Source organism: Molossus molossus, unplaced genomic scaffold, assembly GCF_014108415.1.
Source record: "Molossus molossus isolate mMolMol1 unplaced genomic scaffold, mMolMol1.p scaffold_m16_p_15, whole genome shotgun sequence".
Classification (NCBI taxonomy): domain Eukaryota; kingdom Metazoa; phylum Chordata; class Mammalia; order Chiroptera; family Molossidae; genus Molossus; species Molossus molossus.
Genome location: NW_023425350.1, coordinates 38,125,298 through 38,141,876, shown reverse-complemented (window position 1 = coordinate 38,141,876; position 16,579 = coordinate 38,125,298). Strand labels below are relative to the sequence as shown.

At 41.0% G+C, this 16,579-nt stretch overlaps 1 protein-coding gene across 1 annotated transcript in view; it reads right to left on the bottom strand.

Annotated features, from left to right (window-relative positions):
- Positions 1-2,733: 2,733 nt before the first annotated feature.
- Positions 2,734-16,579, bottom strand: part of ACYP2 (acylphosphatase 2) — a 115,866-nt gene continuing 102,020 nt past the window's right edge. The window contains exon 4 of the mRNA XM_036263014.1: positions 2,734-3,117. Within this exon, the coding sequence (XP_036118907.1) occupies positions 3,003-3,117 (115 nt within the window). The 3' untranslated portion in view covers positions 2,734-3,002. The remainder of the gene's footprint in view (positions 3,118-16,579) is intronic.

Sequence of the window (16,579 nt, the reverse complement as noted above, 5' to 3'; positions counted from 1 at the left end):
GTTTACATTCCATGACTTTTTATAACTGGCAATTTGTGTTTATTAATCCCTTCACCTTTTTCCCTCATCCCCTCAATCCCCCTCCCTTCTGGCGACCATCAATTTGTTCTCTGTATCTATGAGTTTATGTTTTGTCTGTTCATTTATTTTGTTGTTTAGATTCCACATACAAGTGAAACCTTATGGTATTTGTCTTCTTCTGTCTGACTTACTTCATTTACCATAATACCCTCTAGGTCCCTCCATGTTGTTGCAAATGGCAAGATTTCATTCTTTTTCATGGTGGAGTAAGATTCCACTGTATAAATATACCACACCTTCTTTATCCAACTGCCTACTGATGGGCACTTAGGTTGCTTCCATATCTTGGCTCTTGTAAACAATGCTGCAGTAAACATAAGGGTGCATAATCTTTCATATAGTGTTTTTTTTTTTAATTTAAATAAATACCCAGCCCTGGCCAGTTTTGCTCAGTGATTAGAGTGTCAGCCCTTGGACCAATGAGTCTCAGGTTCAATTCCAGTCAAGGGCACATATCTCGGTTGTGGTTCATCCTCAGCCCTGGTTGGGGTTGTGCAGGAGGCAACCAGTTGATGTGGCTCTCTCACATCAATATTTCTCTCTGTCTCTCTCTCTCTGTCTCTCTCCCTCCCACTCTATCTGATGATAAATAGAAGAATATCCTCAGGTGAGGAATAAAAATAAATAAGTAAATAAATAAAAAAATAAAATACCCAGAAGTGGAATTACTGGGTCATGGTAGTTCTCTTTTTAATTTTTTGAGAAATATTTACACTGGTTTCCATAGTGGCTACACCCACCAGGAGTGCATGAGGTTCATCTTTTCTCCACTTTCTAACAAACACTTACTTGTTGATATAGCGATGATAGTCTGACAGGTGTGAGGTGATATCTCCTTGTGGTTTTAATTTGCATTTCACCTATGATTAGTGGTGCTGAGCATCTTTTCATATGTCTGTTGGCCATCTGTCCTCTTTGGAGAAATTTCTATTCAGGTCATCTGTCCATTTTGTAAATTGGATTGTTGTTTTTTTTTCATGTTAAGTTGTATGAGTTCCTTATATATTTTATATATATTAACCCTTTATTGGATATATATTGGCAAATATATTCTCCCATTCGGTAGGTTTTTTTTGTTTTGTTGGTTTCCTTTGCTGTACAAAAACTTTTTAGTTTGACATAGTCCCATTAGTTTAATTTTTGTTTCCTTTGTCCAAGGAGACATAAAAAAAAAAAAAAAAAATTACTAAGAGCAATGTCAAAGAGCTTTACTGCCCATATTTTCTTCTAGGAGTTTTATGGTTTTAGGTCTTCATTTAAGGCTAATCCATTTTGAGTTTCTTCTTGTATATGGTGTAAGAAAGTGATCCTAGTTTTGTTCTTTTGCATGTATCTGTCCAGTTTTCCCAATACCATTTATTGAAGAGGCTGTCTTTACCCCATTGTATATTCTTGCCTCTTGTGTTATAGATAATTGACCATACATAGGCATGGGTTTATTTCTGTGCTGTCTATTCTGTTCCACTAATCTATATGCCTGTTTTAATGCCAGTAAAAAAAATAGTCATTTTATATAAATACAAAAATACTCCCACAATTCTGATATGTTGCTTCTGGAGAAGGGTGTGGGTGTGTGGCGAGTTAAGACTCCTGGTTAATAGTCATTGAAGTAGATACCCATCTTTAGCTTAATATTTTTCTTGTGTTTTTAAATGTCTAATTCTGACAAAACCAAATGTTGTATCTGTTATTATCTAAAATATGATATGTGAATAAAACTTCTTTGTGTAAGTGCCATATGAAATTTGACATATTAAGTTTAATGTTAAAATGTATCTGGCCTCTATAACACATTTTTAAAATTGCTTTACCTTTTTTCTCTTGCTTTCTACCCATTCATGAACACCTACTTTTAATCGTTACTTACAATATTTTTCATCCAGTATTAGAATTGGTTATATATTAATCATTAAGCAGCCTTGACTAATGTGATTCAGTTTATGCAGTTAGAAGACTGTGCCAGCAGATAGCAGGGTAATAAAAAGTGACATATTGGTGTCACATCTGAGATCTTATTTTTTCAAAATCACTTAGCCTTTTTATGTATAAAGATGTATTTTTTTTTTCAAACTTGAGTGTGCGAAAAATATCTATTTTATTTTCTCTAAATCAAGTTGAGCCTGCTTCAAGCCCCACCGGCCTGGGAGGTAGGAAGTTAAATCTGCCATCCTGGTACTTTGCACCCTCTCTCGGGCCACGTAACGGACCTTATGCAGACAGAACATTCAGGAAAGACTTCTCTGGTCTCCAGTCCATACCAGTTACCATGAATACAGTCCCAGCCACCATGGTCCTTTGTAATCAGGATACTTCGTGGCACTTTTAGGGACAGGAATCTAGCTTTTCTGGATGTACCCCAGGTATTCCCTTCTCGGGTTTAACATCCCATAGGGGTGCCACTGAGGAGAAAGGTGCAGGTCTCTGTCTCTTGGAAAATCCACAGCCTTTGGTCCCTTTCCAAAGTATAACCTTCTTGTCCCTTTGGCTCTTGTCACTTCGTTTTTATCGCTGAAGGCCTATGTCTGTCTTTCTCGTCCACTCCCAACATAATGCCCTCTTTACAATGAAACCTTGGAAGGTTTTAGAATTCAATTCAGACAACAGTACTTAAAAGTAATCTTTAAATGGTTAACTTTATTATTTTTATGGCTAGCCAGATAACATGTATGCTATAGCATTCATTAGAATTAGTTTCAATGAGACAAGTTTAAATTAAATATCCGTATTAAATATTTTGTAATGACATTTTTAATTTTAGGATACTAGTGTTTGCTTGTTAAAAACATAGTTAAATAAAACTATAGTATTATAGCTTTCAGAACAGAGTTCCTATTTTTACCCTACTCTGCTATTATTACCGTAGTATATAGATTTAAGAATAAAGTGTCTATTGTGCAGTATAAACATAATTTTTATTTCTATTAGTATCGAATACTAAAGTTAGAATATTCAAGTTTGGAGATGGTTTTTTCATTAGAAAAGTCCGTGTGGTCAATACGAGAACTAGGACTTCCAACCTTGCTCAGCCAGGACTTCCTACAAAAAACAAACAAATAAAAATTAGCATGTAAAGTATATATAGACAAGCTAAAATGATCCCACAATGGAAGTTTACTTTTGCATATAATGTAAAATATGAATTCTTTTATATTATATATTAAGCATAGTCAACTACTGATGATTTCATATTGAGGTTATTAACCCCTCTTAAAACATATAAGGCCACTACCACCTAGCTCTTGAGCTATACAAAAGGATCTAAAATGTTTTTACAAAGAGGTAAGTAATAAAAGTAATTCACCATTGTTTTTTTTCTCATTATTGAGAACCAGGTAGATATGGGGAGAGAGAATGGATGAAAGAATAAATATGATTTTCGATGGACATTTTTTCTTATCTATTCAAAAACCATTTCTTACCATATGTATTAGCAAACTGGCTGCATTAAAGGGACAAGTTAAATGATCTGAAACTATTTTTCTGCTGCTATAGTGCAATGGTATTCTTAATTTATTAGCAGTACTGACATGTCTAATTTATACATTTGGGCACTTACCTGAGATGCTTCCTATATAATTAAGGTTTATTGTAATATAGTTGAAAACTCAGCTAATACTGTTAAGAATTTTCCAGAAACTTTCTACCTATTAATAATTAGTTGGGATAACAGAGTAAGTGGGCCTACAGGTTAATATGAGGCCATTTTCTACAAGTGACGGCAGCTTTTGTAGCAACATCCCAGACTTTCCTCATCTCCCCAAAGTTCTTTCAAGTTGTGAAACTAGTGCTGTGTACAGCTGTGCAGCAGCATCTCATACAACCTTGAATTAAAACTGTTTTCCAGGCTGAACTCGTCTGATTAGCTGAAAATTGCTGCTGGCACGAGGAGAATTCTAATGCTTCACATCGCCATGGTGCTCATTTATGACAGTTTTACCAGGAAAGGTGACTTTTCATTTTTCTTCTTTCTTGGAAGCTAAGCCATGAGTACAGTAGTACATTTTATTCTCTCCAACTCATTTAATTGAAATTTTAAAAATGGAAATTACACGTGTTGAAGAATAAAATTTACTTATTATGAAAAGGAGTTGATGACTTCAATTTTACAAGTCAAATCTCCTTGAAACTTCTAGAAAAGAAAAGCCAGAAATAATAGAAGCTAATATATTTTTTATTTTTTTATCCTCACCCGAGGACATTTTTTGTTCAGATAGAGTGGGAGGGAGAGAGAGGAAGAGAGATAGAGAGAGAAACATTGCCGTGAAAGGGACACATCGAGTGGCTGCCACCCGCACAACCAACCAGGGCCGGGGACAAACTGCAACCGAGATACGTGCCCTTAGTGGGAACCGAACCCGGGTCTCTCTGGACCGCAGGCCGACACTCTAACCACTGAGCCAAATTGGCCAGGGCGAAGCTAGTATTTATTGTGCACCGACTGCTCAGCAGTGTGCTAAATTCTTTATAGATACTAGTTAGACCACACATTAACCCTATAAGTTATAGTCCATTATCACTCCTAAATTGTTGACGAGGAAAGAGATACACAGAAGAGTTAAGTAACTTGTCCAGGGTGGAGGCAGCGATCATAGTGACAAGCAATCAGATTCTGGATATGTTTTGAAGGTACAGACAAAAGATTTGCTGACGGATAGGATGTAGGAGCGGAAGAGAGAGGACTGAAGGATGACATCGGGAGTATCGGTTTGACAAACTACTTGGATGATGGTGTCATTTCCTGAAATGGAGAGGCTGGGGAAAGAGCAGAAGTTCCATGCTGGAATGAAGCTTGAGATGTCTATGAGAGTATGCAGCTGGATCTATGAGTCTGGCTGGAGGAGATAACATTTGAATTTGTCTGCAAATAGAATTGGAAGCCATAAGATTGGATGGGCTCACTAAGAAAATGAATATAGGGAGAAAATGGAAGAGCTCCGAGGACTGCACCTGAGGTCTACCCAGTGTTGTGTTAAGAGCTCAGGAAGAACCAGCAAGTGAGGACTGAGAACTGACCATTGCGTTTAGCAACCCCGAGTTCACTGACAGCCTTGACGAGAGCAGCTGTAGTGTACTGAAAGCCATATTCGAATGGGCTCAAGAGAGAGTGGAGAGAGAGGAAATGGAGCCAGTAAGGATTGCAGGCTTAGAGCTGCAATGGTCCAATCCACCCGAGCTGATAACTCAGTGGATTTAACTAGTTGGGAGTCTATCTCCCTACCTATATGTAGCTGGTCTTGGACACCATCAAAATATCACCAGCCTGGCCTATCTATGGCCAAGGTGGAAACGATGTCAGAACGGTCATGCTGTTAGGTGATACAGCAACATTTACACTGTGTGTGTGCCACGGCTCCCCGCACAGGCCGCTGTTGGTGCGAGGAACCCTTGCCTGACCTGCCGACTCACTTAGGAGTGTTCTTGTCACCAGTCCCTTGGCAAGCCCTAGGCCCAGTGTTCATGTGCTGCTCTTCAGTCAGCCCTTGATAGGTGTGGCCCAGGTCTGCAGATGGCAGAACAATATTTCTAAGCAGAAAATAAATGGTCACAAATTTATATCTAATTAGTGAGGATTGGATATATACATATATATACACACTCACCTTTAGTGTGAAAAAGAACCACAAACAGTACCAGTTAATTCAATTACATACATATTTAAGTAGCACTGCATACAAGGCATATTCTAGGTATTGGGGCACATACATAGATATTTCAAGTGGGCTTTCTTCCCTCAGTTACATACTCTTCTAGAAGACTCTGGAGAATAATAAAAGTAACTAATGATAAGGAAAGATGTGATATGCAATGTGATTTTTATATAAAGGGAGAAAGGAACTAGGAAACTAACTTCTGGTTAAGGTACTCAGGAACATCTTTCTGACATCAATATTGAACCAAGTTTTAAAGAAAATACTACTGAATTTTTAAAATCTTAGAATGGGGAGTCCGGCCAGTGTGGCTCAGTGGTTGAGTGTTGACCCATGCACCAAGAGGTTGCCGGTTTGATTCCTGGTCAGGACAGATGCCCAGGTTGTGGGCCTGATCCCCACATGCAGGAGGCGGCCAATCAATGTTTTCTCTCTCTAAAATCAATAAAGAAAAAACAAAATAAAATCTTAGAATGGGGAATGCTAATTTAAGCATGACAGGAAACCAAGAAGCATAGGAAGAATATTGATACCATTAACTAATTAAAAATGTAAAACTTTTAAATGGTCAAAAATGTCTTAAGCAGAGTCAAAACAAATAGCAAACTGGAAGACATATTTGCAGTTTTCTTACTATACAAAGTGCACTTAAACATCAAAATGTAAAAGACGGCGGTGAAAGGAAAAGAAATATAAATGGCCAATAAATATGTGAAAATATTCTCTCATAATTTAAAAAATATGAGGAAAGCAAGAAGGAGACACCATCTGTTACTTATGGAATGGCAAGGACTTGGAAGTGTGATACATCCAGTAGGGCAGCTAGGATGTGGAAAGAGGCACATTCTACGTTGTTGATGGGAATGCAGATGTATACAGTAATTAAGGGCAACTCTAAAATGTTAAATGTCCGAGTTTGAAATGTCCATAACTTACAGACATTCCGTCATAGAGAGGGTCCCTGAGACAGACTCTGAGACAGAGATGAGCATGCAGGGAGGGCTCCTGGGTGGGACTGTGGGGGGCAAGGAGACTGGACGGGACCAGGGAGAAGTCGGCGGAGATGCCGTCTCCACGGAGACCTCTGCCGACCCAGAAGAGCTCTGAACTGGAAGGCTCTTCCGAGTTGTCCAGAGTCGAGGTGAGAGGGCCGGGTCCACATAATCCGCCACGTGAATCAGTCGGGAGAGAAAAGCTGCCCAGAGAAGGTGTGACCTTCAGTGAGGTGACTTCCTTCTGCCAGGGCAATTCTGAACTGAGGGCGAGCAGGGGGGAGGAAGAAGCCCCTCAGTCCTGAACGGGAACCCGAGTGAACATCACAGTGCCACTGCCCATGCTCTCACAAATGGGCAAAGGGAAGGAACTGGAGATGCAAGAAAAGGAATGGCAACGATGTGACAAGGCCCAGGGCAGGCTGGGAGAAACAGGGTCAGGACACAGGTAGACTCCATGGGTTTAGAAAAGAAAGAGGACACACCTGATCTGTACAAAAGAGAAGACAACGGGGTTAGAAAGAATTGGAGAGCAGTTTGGATACGAGAAGGCATTCACATGAGCTAGCCTTCATTTTCTGAGAAAAATAAGATGTGATTTACTGACAATAAGAGAGGTGGAGGTAGAGTTGAGGGATTAAAGAAATAATAACTGCCCTGGCCGGTTTGGCTCAGCGGTTAGAGCATCAGCCTGAGGTCCAGAGAGACCCGGGTTCGGTTCCCGCTAAGGGCACGTACCTCGGTTGCAGTTTGTCCCCGGCCCTGGTCAGTCGTGCGGGTGGCAGCCACTCAATGTGTTCCTTTCACATCGATATTTCTCTCTCTCTCTCTGTTCCTCTCTCTCCCTCCCACTCTACCTGAACAAAAAATGGAAAAATGTCCTCAGGTGAGGATAAAAATAATAATAATAATAACTGCTGTAGGAGTGAACAAATGTTGACTGAATGAAAGAATTGATGAAGAGCAATGAGGGCCCTCAGGTTGGACAGGTGGCTACAAACATGCCTGCCTGTCCTGCAGGTGTGGTCCAGACTGGTGGGTAAGGGGTCACTGCCTGGACCAAAGGCTTCTCAATTGGGACAGCCCATCCAAGGGGCTGAACAATTCAATCAAATGTTTCCTGGAGTCAGAATGGAATGGACTTTTCTTTGTCCAGCTACACAGCTGTGGTCTTCTGTTTACTAGGGTGAGTTGAATGAACCATATCATAGGAGAACCTCTGATTTCAGTATTTTTATATCTTCTTCTTGGACCCCTCAGATCCTCCAGGGAAGACATGCCCAATATCCTACACATTGCCTACAGTGTATACATCTGGCTATGCGTGTTCTGGGAAGAAGGTTAAGTCCTCAGCGTTCAGAGTATACCTTTCACTGAATCTGTTTTCAGCACTATAGCCCTTTTCAGCTGTGCCTGGAAGATCTCCCCAGAACATGACACACCAGCTTCCGCCTGCTTGTTAAACGGACTTGGCATCAGTCCTTTTAGCCCCGCCTTTCTATCCACTTTCACCCACTGCGGCTGGAGGGGTTTCCACTGTGGGAAACGGGCTGTTTCTCTGCTCCCCACCTACAATTCAGGGCTGCGTTACCACTAGCTAATCTGCTTTCTAATGTCCAACATTTTCTTGCTGTAGCTTTCTCTCCCATTCTTTGTTCTTGTGCATGGTTCAACCTTTTTTAAAAAAGTCCATTTTATTCTGGGTGGAGTTTAGAAGGAAACAGGTGAATGCATATGCTGAAAATGGTAACACCTTTAACTGAAAGTGTGGCTTTATCCTTCATAGTTAAATCTTGAATCCATCTGGGGTTATGTGACTGCATATATGAAAAAGATGTTTTAGTTCTGAATGATGACATTTTCACCAGCACAACTATTACCATATACTGAATCTATGTATATGTCTCTCTCCTGACATTCTATTTGGTACTGGTTTATGGATTACCCAAGATACCAATGGACCCAACTATTTTAATTATTATAGCCTTAGAATACATGTTAATGACCAGTGAGTCCCTACACTGTTCCCTCACCCCTGACCTCATTAGTCTTCTATTTCTAAATATCCTCGTTTGTCTCATATAATCTACTAGATTGTGGCATAATTTTGTCTAATACCCTTTTAAATCTTAGAATGTCAGGTCTCTCTGAATTATTTTAACAAAAAAATAGAGAAAACTGTTACTTTTGATGACAAGATCAAATGTTTAACTCTTTATGTTCCTCATTCAAATTTTGTGCTTTGCTTAATTCAGGTCCTGCATATTTCTTGATAAGTTTAGACTTAGACATATTGTTTTTTTCTTGCTATTTTTAACAAGATGCTTTTTAATCATCATGTTCTTACACTGGTATGTTGGGAAACTAGTGACCTCTTATAGTGTAAACAGGTGCTTACTAAACTTCCTTAGTAGTAAAATAGTTTTCTTCTTTTCTTTGGGGTTCCTAGGTAAACCACTTTCTGGATTTTTCCTGAATTCATCCTGTCAGTCAATTGTTATCACACTGCCTGCATAATTTCAAACTGCTCTTTATTTTAGGCTACCTAACCACAGGTTGGCTACTTACATGCCTTCCAGAAAACTGCCACAGTCATTATGCAGAGAAGGAAACATTAGCAGTGTTCACCCAGCCCGCACCACCATAATACACCACTCTGGCTCCAGCATGTTTTACCTATTAGTTTAGTAGACTCAATAAATATTGAATGGATGGCTGGAGAGATGGGTGAATTATATTTGCTTGAAAGAAACGAAAGTCAAATATTTCCGCTGTAAAACTGAATCTGCTTGTTCTGTATATATCTTTCAGGTATTTTTATTTAAGAAACATGATCCACTGATAGGCTTTAGAAAAACAAAATAGAATGAAAATATAAATTGGAAAAATCTATTGACGGAAGTCATGTTACCTGATAACCATGTTCTTCCTTTAACATGTTTTAAAAGTCTCTTGTAGTGAATTTGAAAATTAAACCAATTTCTATAAAGTCTATTTTATTCCTTTTTATTATTACTGTTTAATTGGTAAAAAGGAATTTCATTATGGATGCATTTCTTACATGTTTGATGATAATTCTATACAACTGTGAACATTTTTATGGCATGCTAAAGGACAATGATCTTGCGTGTATTATAAGTATTCTTCAGGCCATCTTTGCATTAAAGAAATGAATAAAACACAGTGCTGATAAATGTTAAATGACCAAGGGAAAATCTATGCATTTAATAAATTAACTGTGCTGTGTTTTTCTCTTCCTAGTCAGGCAGCCACCAACTATATTGGCCCCTCAGGGTGCCCACAGCATTTTAATTCTTTGGTGCAGATGGCACGCATTTAGCTATCAAATACAGTAAGTGCCACTCATTTATGGCCTTGGCAGCCAGCAAAGAGGCCAGCTGTGGCCTTCTAAAATGCACTTAGACTTCTGCCCTCCCAGAGGCCCTTCTTAGACTCCCCCTATCTAAAAAGGATGCCCCCCAACCTGTTGTGTGCATCATGGGAATGATCACATGCCATAATTGCTACGTTTATGTAATCACTACACGCCCACTCCTCATTAGAATACAAATTCTAAGAAGGCAGAGTTGGAGTCTTAGTCACTGCTTATCCCCAACATCTATCACGATCTCCAGTGATAGTGGACACGCAATAAGCATATACTGAATGAATGACTCGTTGTCACCTGCCTGCCTCCTTCCGGTCTGTAGCTTCCAGGCATGGGAGGAGGGAGGAGGGAGGAGGGTCCGCACAGAAAGGAACCCTGAGCACGACCTTTTAACTCTGATCTTACCTCATATGAAACAAAACCCTTGTTTTTCTTTTTATTTACATTCTTCAAAAGGTAAAGAAATAGTTGCTTTTATTACAGAAAATAATTTACTCATGACAATCTCCTATGAAATAATGCAAGTAATGACTATATCCATCCTCTTAAAGGAAGTTGGAGAGCTATAGATCTGACCTAACAATCTAAATATAAGAATGTGAACCAAGTTTATTTGTAGAGTTGGTTCATTTATTTTTGCCAGTCCCCAAATGTTACTGTATTTCTTGTGATTGTTGGTTTACTCACTATATAAACAAGCATGGTGACTGACTTCACCCGCAGTTCAGAGTGAGTATCACAGCACCAGAGGGCCCAGTCCACCCTGCAAACCTAGTCACATGACATGCTGCCAGCTCAGTCAAGTTCAGTGCATGGTTGGCTGTCTGTGCTCAGACATACTGTGATTTATCAAAAATCCTTAGATACTTTTCTTACTATCCCAAAAGTGTACAAATACCTACTATTATATTTGTTGTATTAATTCAGGAATTTTAAGCCTTTTAAAGAGAAGAATCCTTTCTTCCAACATAATCTTGCACGAAAGCTTAATGCTTATAGTGGAAGCAAAGAGCTTCTTCGAAGCCAGGGAACAGTTGGGGGTAGGGTGCAGAATCTACCCCAGCTGCACCTCGAGTACCTCTAGGGAATCCCAAAGGCTCTGAAGAGCTCACTTGGAAAACTGCCCTATTAACCCATCACTGAGCAAGGCCATCAGCGAGTAGACGACATGGAGAATCCATCAATGTAGACGTGGAAATCAACATAGGACTATCTCCTAGAATTCAAGTCAGTGTCACCTACAAAGTGTAGTAAGCTCCTGAGGCGATATGAAAAATTCCATTTAACTAATATCCTCCTCTGAAACAAAGAGGTGAAATTAAAGCACTAGAAAGCCACTATTAATAATTCACAGCAGTTCTATTTCCTGGGACGAAAGTGGGGCAGCAGAATCCTTTCGGTGTCTGCAGCACAGTGTAAAACGTGGAGCAGAGCAAGAACGCAGACCGTGGAACAGACGCCTAATGAATCACAGGCGAACGTGGTGCCTGCTGGAAGATCCTGCCTGCTGCTCATTCCCAGCTTCAAACTAGCATTAATAATGGGAGGGTAGCACATAATATTTTGCCATTCTCCTTTCTTAGCGAGTTTCCTTATTCAGCCACATGTGGGCAAATAATTACCATATACTTCTTTATCAAGATAAGCATTTTAATGGTATTTGGATATAATGTCTAAAATTTGTCAGAAAGATAGCCCATGATTTGTGAAGAGTTCAGTGATTATCAAGGGAATCCCAGGACATCCATAACTAACCGGAGACCAGACTCCTCATCTCTAAATGGGGATAATCGCACTCACCTCACTGAGTTAGTGAAAGGATTAAAGAGAATGTATGTAAATTGCTTAATGCAACATCTGACACACAGTAGGCCCTTACCAGCAGTTATTCCAGTGGGGCTGTTCTCTGCCTTTGCCTAAGTTACTAGCAGTTCCACTAGTAATGCCTCTTGGTCTTTGTGGGCTACTTCTCAGCTGCAGTGGGAAATGGCACGTCATTAACCTCAGCCGAGAGAGCGTGGAAGCGCCACCCCCAGGCATGAGTTATGCCCGGGTGCTGAGACCCAGCCAGCTGAATCGAAGGGCCTGGGGGCAGAGAAGGCAGAAGCAAAGCCACAACTGAAAGCTCTAGCTTCTCAGCCACACACCAGTTTCAAGATCAACAGAGTCACAGATCCACTATTCTTTACACTTCATGTACAGAGTGGAAAGAAATTAGGTATTGGCACAGTGGTAATGTAAGTGGACTTTGGGATGATTCTGCTTGTATACGAATCCAGCTACCACTTCTTAACTGATCGTGGGCAAGTTCCGTACACTCAGAGCCTCATCTGTAAAATGGAGACTATGTTGCCTATCTCAGAGAGTTGTGACGAAGATCAAATGAGAACATCTGTGTAAAGTGTTTAACACTATCTAGAAAATTGTAAACACTCAAAATTTTTAGCTAGCGTATCAGTCAGGGTGCAGGTAATGAAGACCACCCTAGTTATTTCAGAATGGACGTTAACATGGGGGATGAGGTCCTTACGGAGCCACGGGAAGGGCTGGAAGGACAGATCTATACTGGCCTGTGAGAGCAGCTCTGTAGAATTGGTTGCTAAAGTATCAAATGTTGACATTGTGATTCTCATGCAAATATGACATGTGTCAAAGATTTTAATTCAATGCATTAATTAATGAGAAAACCTAGAGGAATTAATGTCTGGTTCAAAGCAGAATTTAAACACACACACACACACACACACCCTGGCTGGTTTTGCTCAGCGGTTAGAGTGTCAGCCCGTGGACCAGAGAGTCCCGGTTTCAGTTCCCGCTAAGGGCCATGTACCTCGGTTGCAGTTTGTCCCCGGCCCCGGTTGGGGTCATGTGGGTGGCAACCAGTCAATGTGTCTCTCTCACATTGATGTTTCTCTTTCTCTCATCCTCCCTCTCTCCCTACTGCTCTATCCAAAGATAAATGCAAAAAAAAAGTTCTCGGGTGAGGATAACACACACACACACACACACACACACACACACACACACGTGTGTGTGCACATGCACTTATACATATTTAAAATAAGGAATGCTGATACATGCGGTGTATTCACATAGAATCTGACAGCTCCTCCACTGGACAATACCCAGAACCTCCCTCTAGTCTCTATTTGCACAATTTTTTTCGGAAAGCCCATTAGGGAACTGCTGGGAATCAGGAGGCTGCCACCCAAATCGTGTTTATGAACACGCTGCCCTAACTGCAGGCCAGGCATCAGAAAGCCCCCACCAGAATTGTTGGCTCCAGAGCCACGTAATGTCTGCTAGATCCTCCTGCCAGCTTCTCTCCCCACCTCAGTTCCAAATTTCACAGGAGGACTTCTGATTGATGAAACCTAAATCATATTTGAAACTCTAGCTGCAAGGGATCAGGAAAACACTGCCTAGCTCTCCAGAGTCTGCAGTAAAGGAAATGTACCAGGAAGAGCTTGGGAACAGAGGTTGAGCAAGACAATATACCATGTCTACCACTGCTATTGTTCACTTAACCAGAACTCTTGAAATTGTACACTATGGTATATAGAAAACTAGAAATGTTTTTTGCTGGTCTGTATCATAGCAACACTTATATGAACTCTGTCAGATCTTGAGTTCTTTTCAGCACTAGAACAGAAATCCCGAGGAACACCAACACTGGAGGGTCAGGTGGAAAAGAAGCAGCAGACAGAGGACAAATAGAACCGTCAGGGAAGAGGGAAATGACCACAAAGTGTCGCATTAGGGAAGCTAAGGGCACAGTATTTTAAGGAGAGAGCAGTCAACTTCCAAATGCTGCTGAGACCCAAGTAAAACATGAACTGAAAAGTGCTCTGGGGACCTTAGCAGGATCAGCTTCAGCGAAGGAGTGGAGGTGGAAGCCAGATTAGAATGGTTTTAGGAGGGGTGGGGGAACAAATGGAGACAGCAAGAACAGATCAATCTTTTTAGCTGTCTGACTGTGAAGGAGAGGAGAGACACTAAGCAGCTTTACACGTCTTTAAGGTTCTGTTCTTGGCAAGCCGAGCCTGCCTCGGGTCTGAAGCCAATGCTTCCAATATTTACGAGCACCTTGTCTCAGAAGAACAATATTTGAGGGAGATTGCTCTAAGGACACAGAGTCTAAGATGTTTTCTATTCCAGATATGTTAAAATCTGCTCCTACATGAAGCCAAATGGAAAGGAGTTGGCCAGACTTTCCTGTATTTCCCACCCCTCACCCTGACCTCTTCCACCTCCTCCCAAAATGCTCATAAGCAAATTGAGTTTTTGGGGTGATGCCATTAGCTGATAGAGGGCTACCAAATAGTTTAGAGCCAAAGCGTGACCCACCCTGAGAGAGGTCATTATTTTAGACGTTTAAAAAAGCCCTGTTGCCGGCTCTACTTTATCTCCCACCCTAGTTTTTTTGGGTTTTTTTGGTTTTGTTTTGTTTTATTCTTTTTCACTTTTAAATGTATGCTCTCCTGTTGCAGTTTTACATATCCTTACAAATCACTTTAAATCCTGTTGGCAACAGAGAGGTATAATAAACGCATAAGTTGTAAGGGTTTTCTATTTTTTCTTGCTGATACTGTTTCTTTGATTTTATAATGGAAATTATTGGGAGGAAGGAGAGGAATTTACTTACAACCCACTTTCCTAGACACTTGTCCCATTAAGGTGAGGCATGCATCCTTCTGAGGTCATAAAGAGCACGTATCTTCAGGCCGCTGTCCTGTCTACAGCTTTGAACTTCGGGGCTGAAGCCTCTCAGCTGCGGCCCCTTGGGCAAGAGCTGTTTCAGGCTGCACCACTCAGCCGGCAGCACCTGGGGTCCAGCCAGGCCTGAGCTGAGGGCGGGCCCTGCAGGAACTGAGCTGAGGAGGCCCCTGCAATGCTTTCCTGCAGCTGCTGGGGGAGGAGTGAGGCTCCCAGGCCAAGCCAGGCTAGTCCAGTGGAAGCCCCGCAGACTGATGCTTGCACAGTCTTAATTTATTTATTTTGAATCCTCACCCAAGGATATTTTTACATTATTTTCAGACAGAGTGGGAGGGAGAGAGAGAGACACATCGACTGGTTGCTTCCCGCATGACCCTTTGACCTGCCCTTGACCGGAATGGAACCTTCGACTCTGCGGTCCGCAGACCAATACGCTAACTGCTGAGCCAAACTGGCCAGGGCCTTGCACAGTCTTTAAAGACAAATTCATAAAGCATCCCTCTGACAACCACTTTGAAAATAATGTGTGCAGAATTAAATCAAAAGAATAGTTTCAAGGCAGAATAGAGAGGTAGCCAATGATACAAAAACCACTAGAAAAACAAAAGATTCACCAAGTGGAAAATCAGAAAAAAATTGTTTAATGTGTCCAAGACTGTTGGGCTGTGTTTTTTGTTTTGTTTTAAAAAAAATTTTTTTTCTTTACTGATTTTTTAAGAGAAGAAGGGAGAGGGAGAGAGAGAGAGACAGAAACATCGATTGGCTGCCTCCTGCATGCCCCTCACTGGGGACCCGGCCCACAACCTGGGCACGTGCCCTGACTAGGAATCGAACCGGAGAGCTCTTGGTGCGTGGGTCAATGCTCAACCACTGAGCCACACCGGCCGGGCTGGGCTGTGTTTTAAAGGGCTCATCTGTGACGGAGCATAGGGCACTCCATGTTGATAGCCTTGAAGCCGGGGGGTTTCAGTGTGCCTTTAAATATTTGACAAGAATTCAAAATCATGAAACTTCTTCCTGGGTGTGTCTCATAGTTAGGGAACTGGCTTATCTTCTCAACCTCCCAGAGTTTAAAAAAAATTCTTTTTAGATTCTCATCTTCCCTTAGGGAGGGTGTTTTATCTTTAAATTCAAGAACGTGCCTCAGTTCAGAGGGAGGCTTCTGACAGGAGGTAAGAATGCCATTGTACTGTTTCAGTTCATAAGTGGTCACCTGCACTGGTACTTGACTATTACACTTTGAATATTTTTTCAGCATTAATGTGTTACATGCACCTAAATTTCAATCTGTTAAACAAATAGAGATTCAGAAAATAGCCATTTCCTATCAAAATGTTTTTCTCTTTGTACTCATAAAAATACATGCCTGCTTATTTTCTTCTTTTATAAAAGTAAAGAACAGCCCAGCCAGTGTGGCTCAGTGGACTGAGTGTCATCCCATGGACTGAGAGGTCCTGGTTCGATTCCCGGTCAGGGCACATGCCTGGGTTACAGGCTCCATCCCCAGTAGGTGTGCAGGAGTCAGCGCATCAATGTTTCTCTCCTTCTCTCCCTTCCTCTCTCTCTAAAAAATCAATTAAAAAAAAAAAAAGTAAAGAACAAAATGGAAGGTGAAGAAAGAAGTATCTATTTTTTTGTTTGTTTGTTTGTTTTTTGTGTTGTTTTTTTTGATATTTTTGTTCAGATAGAGTAGGAAGGAGAGAGAGAGAGAAATATCAACGTGAAAGGGACACATCGAGTGGCTGCCACCCACA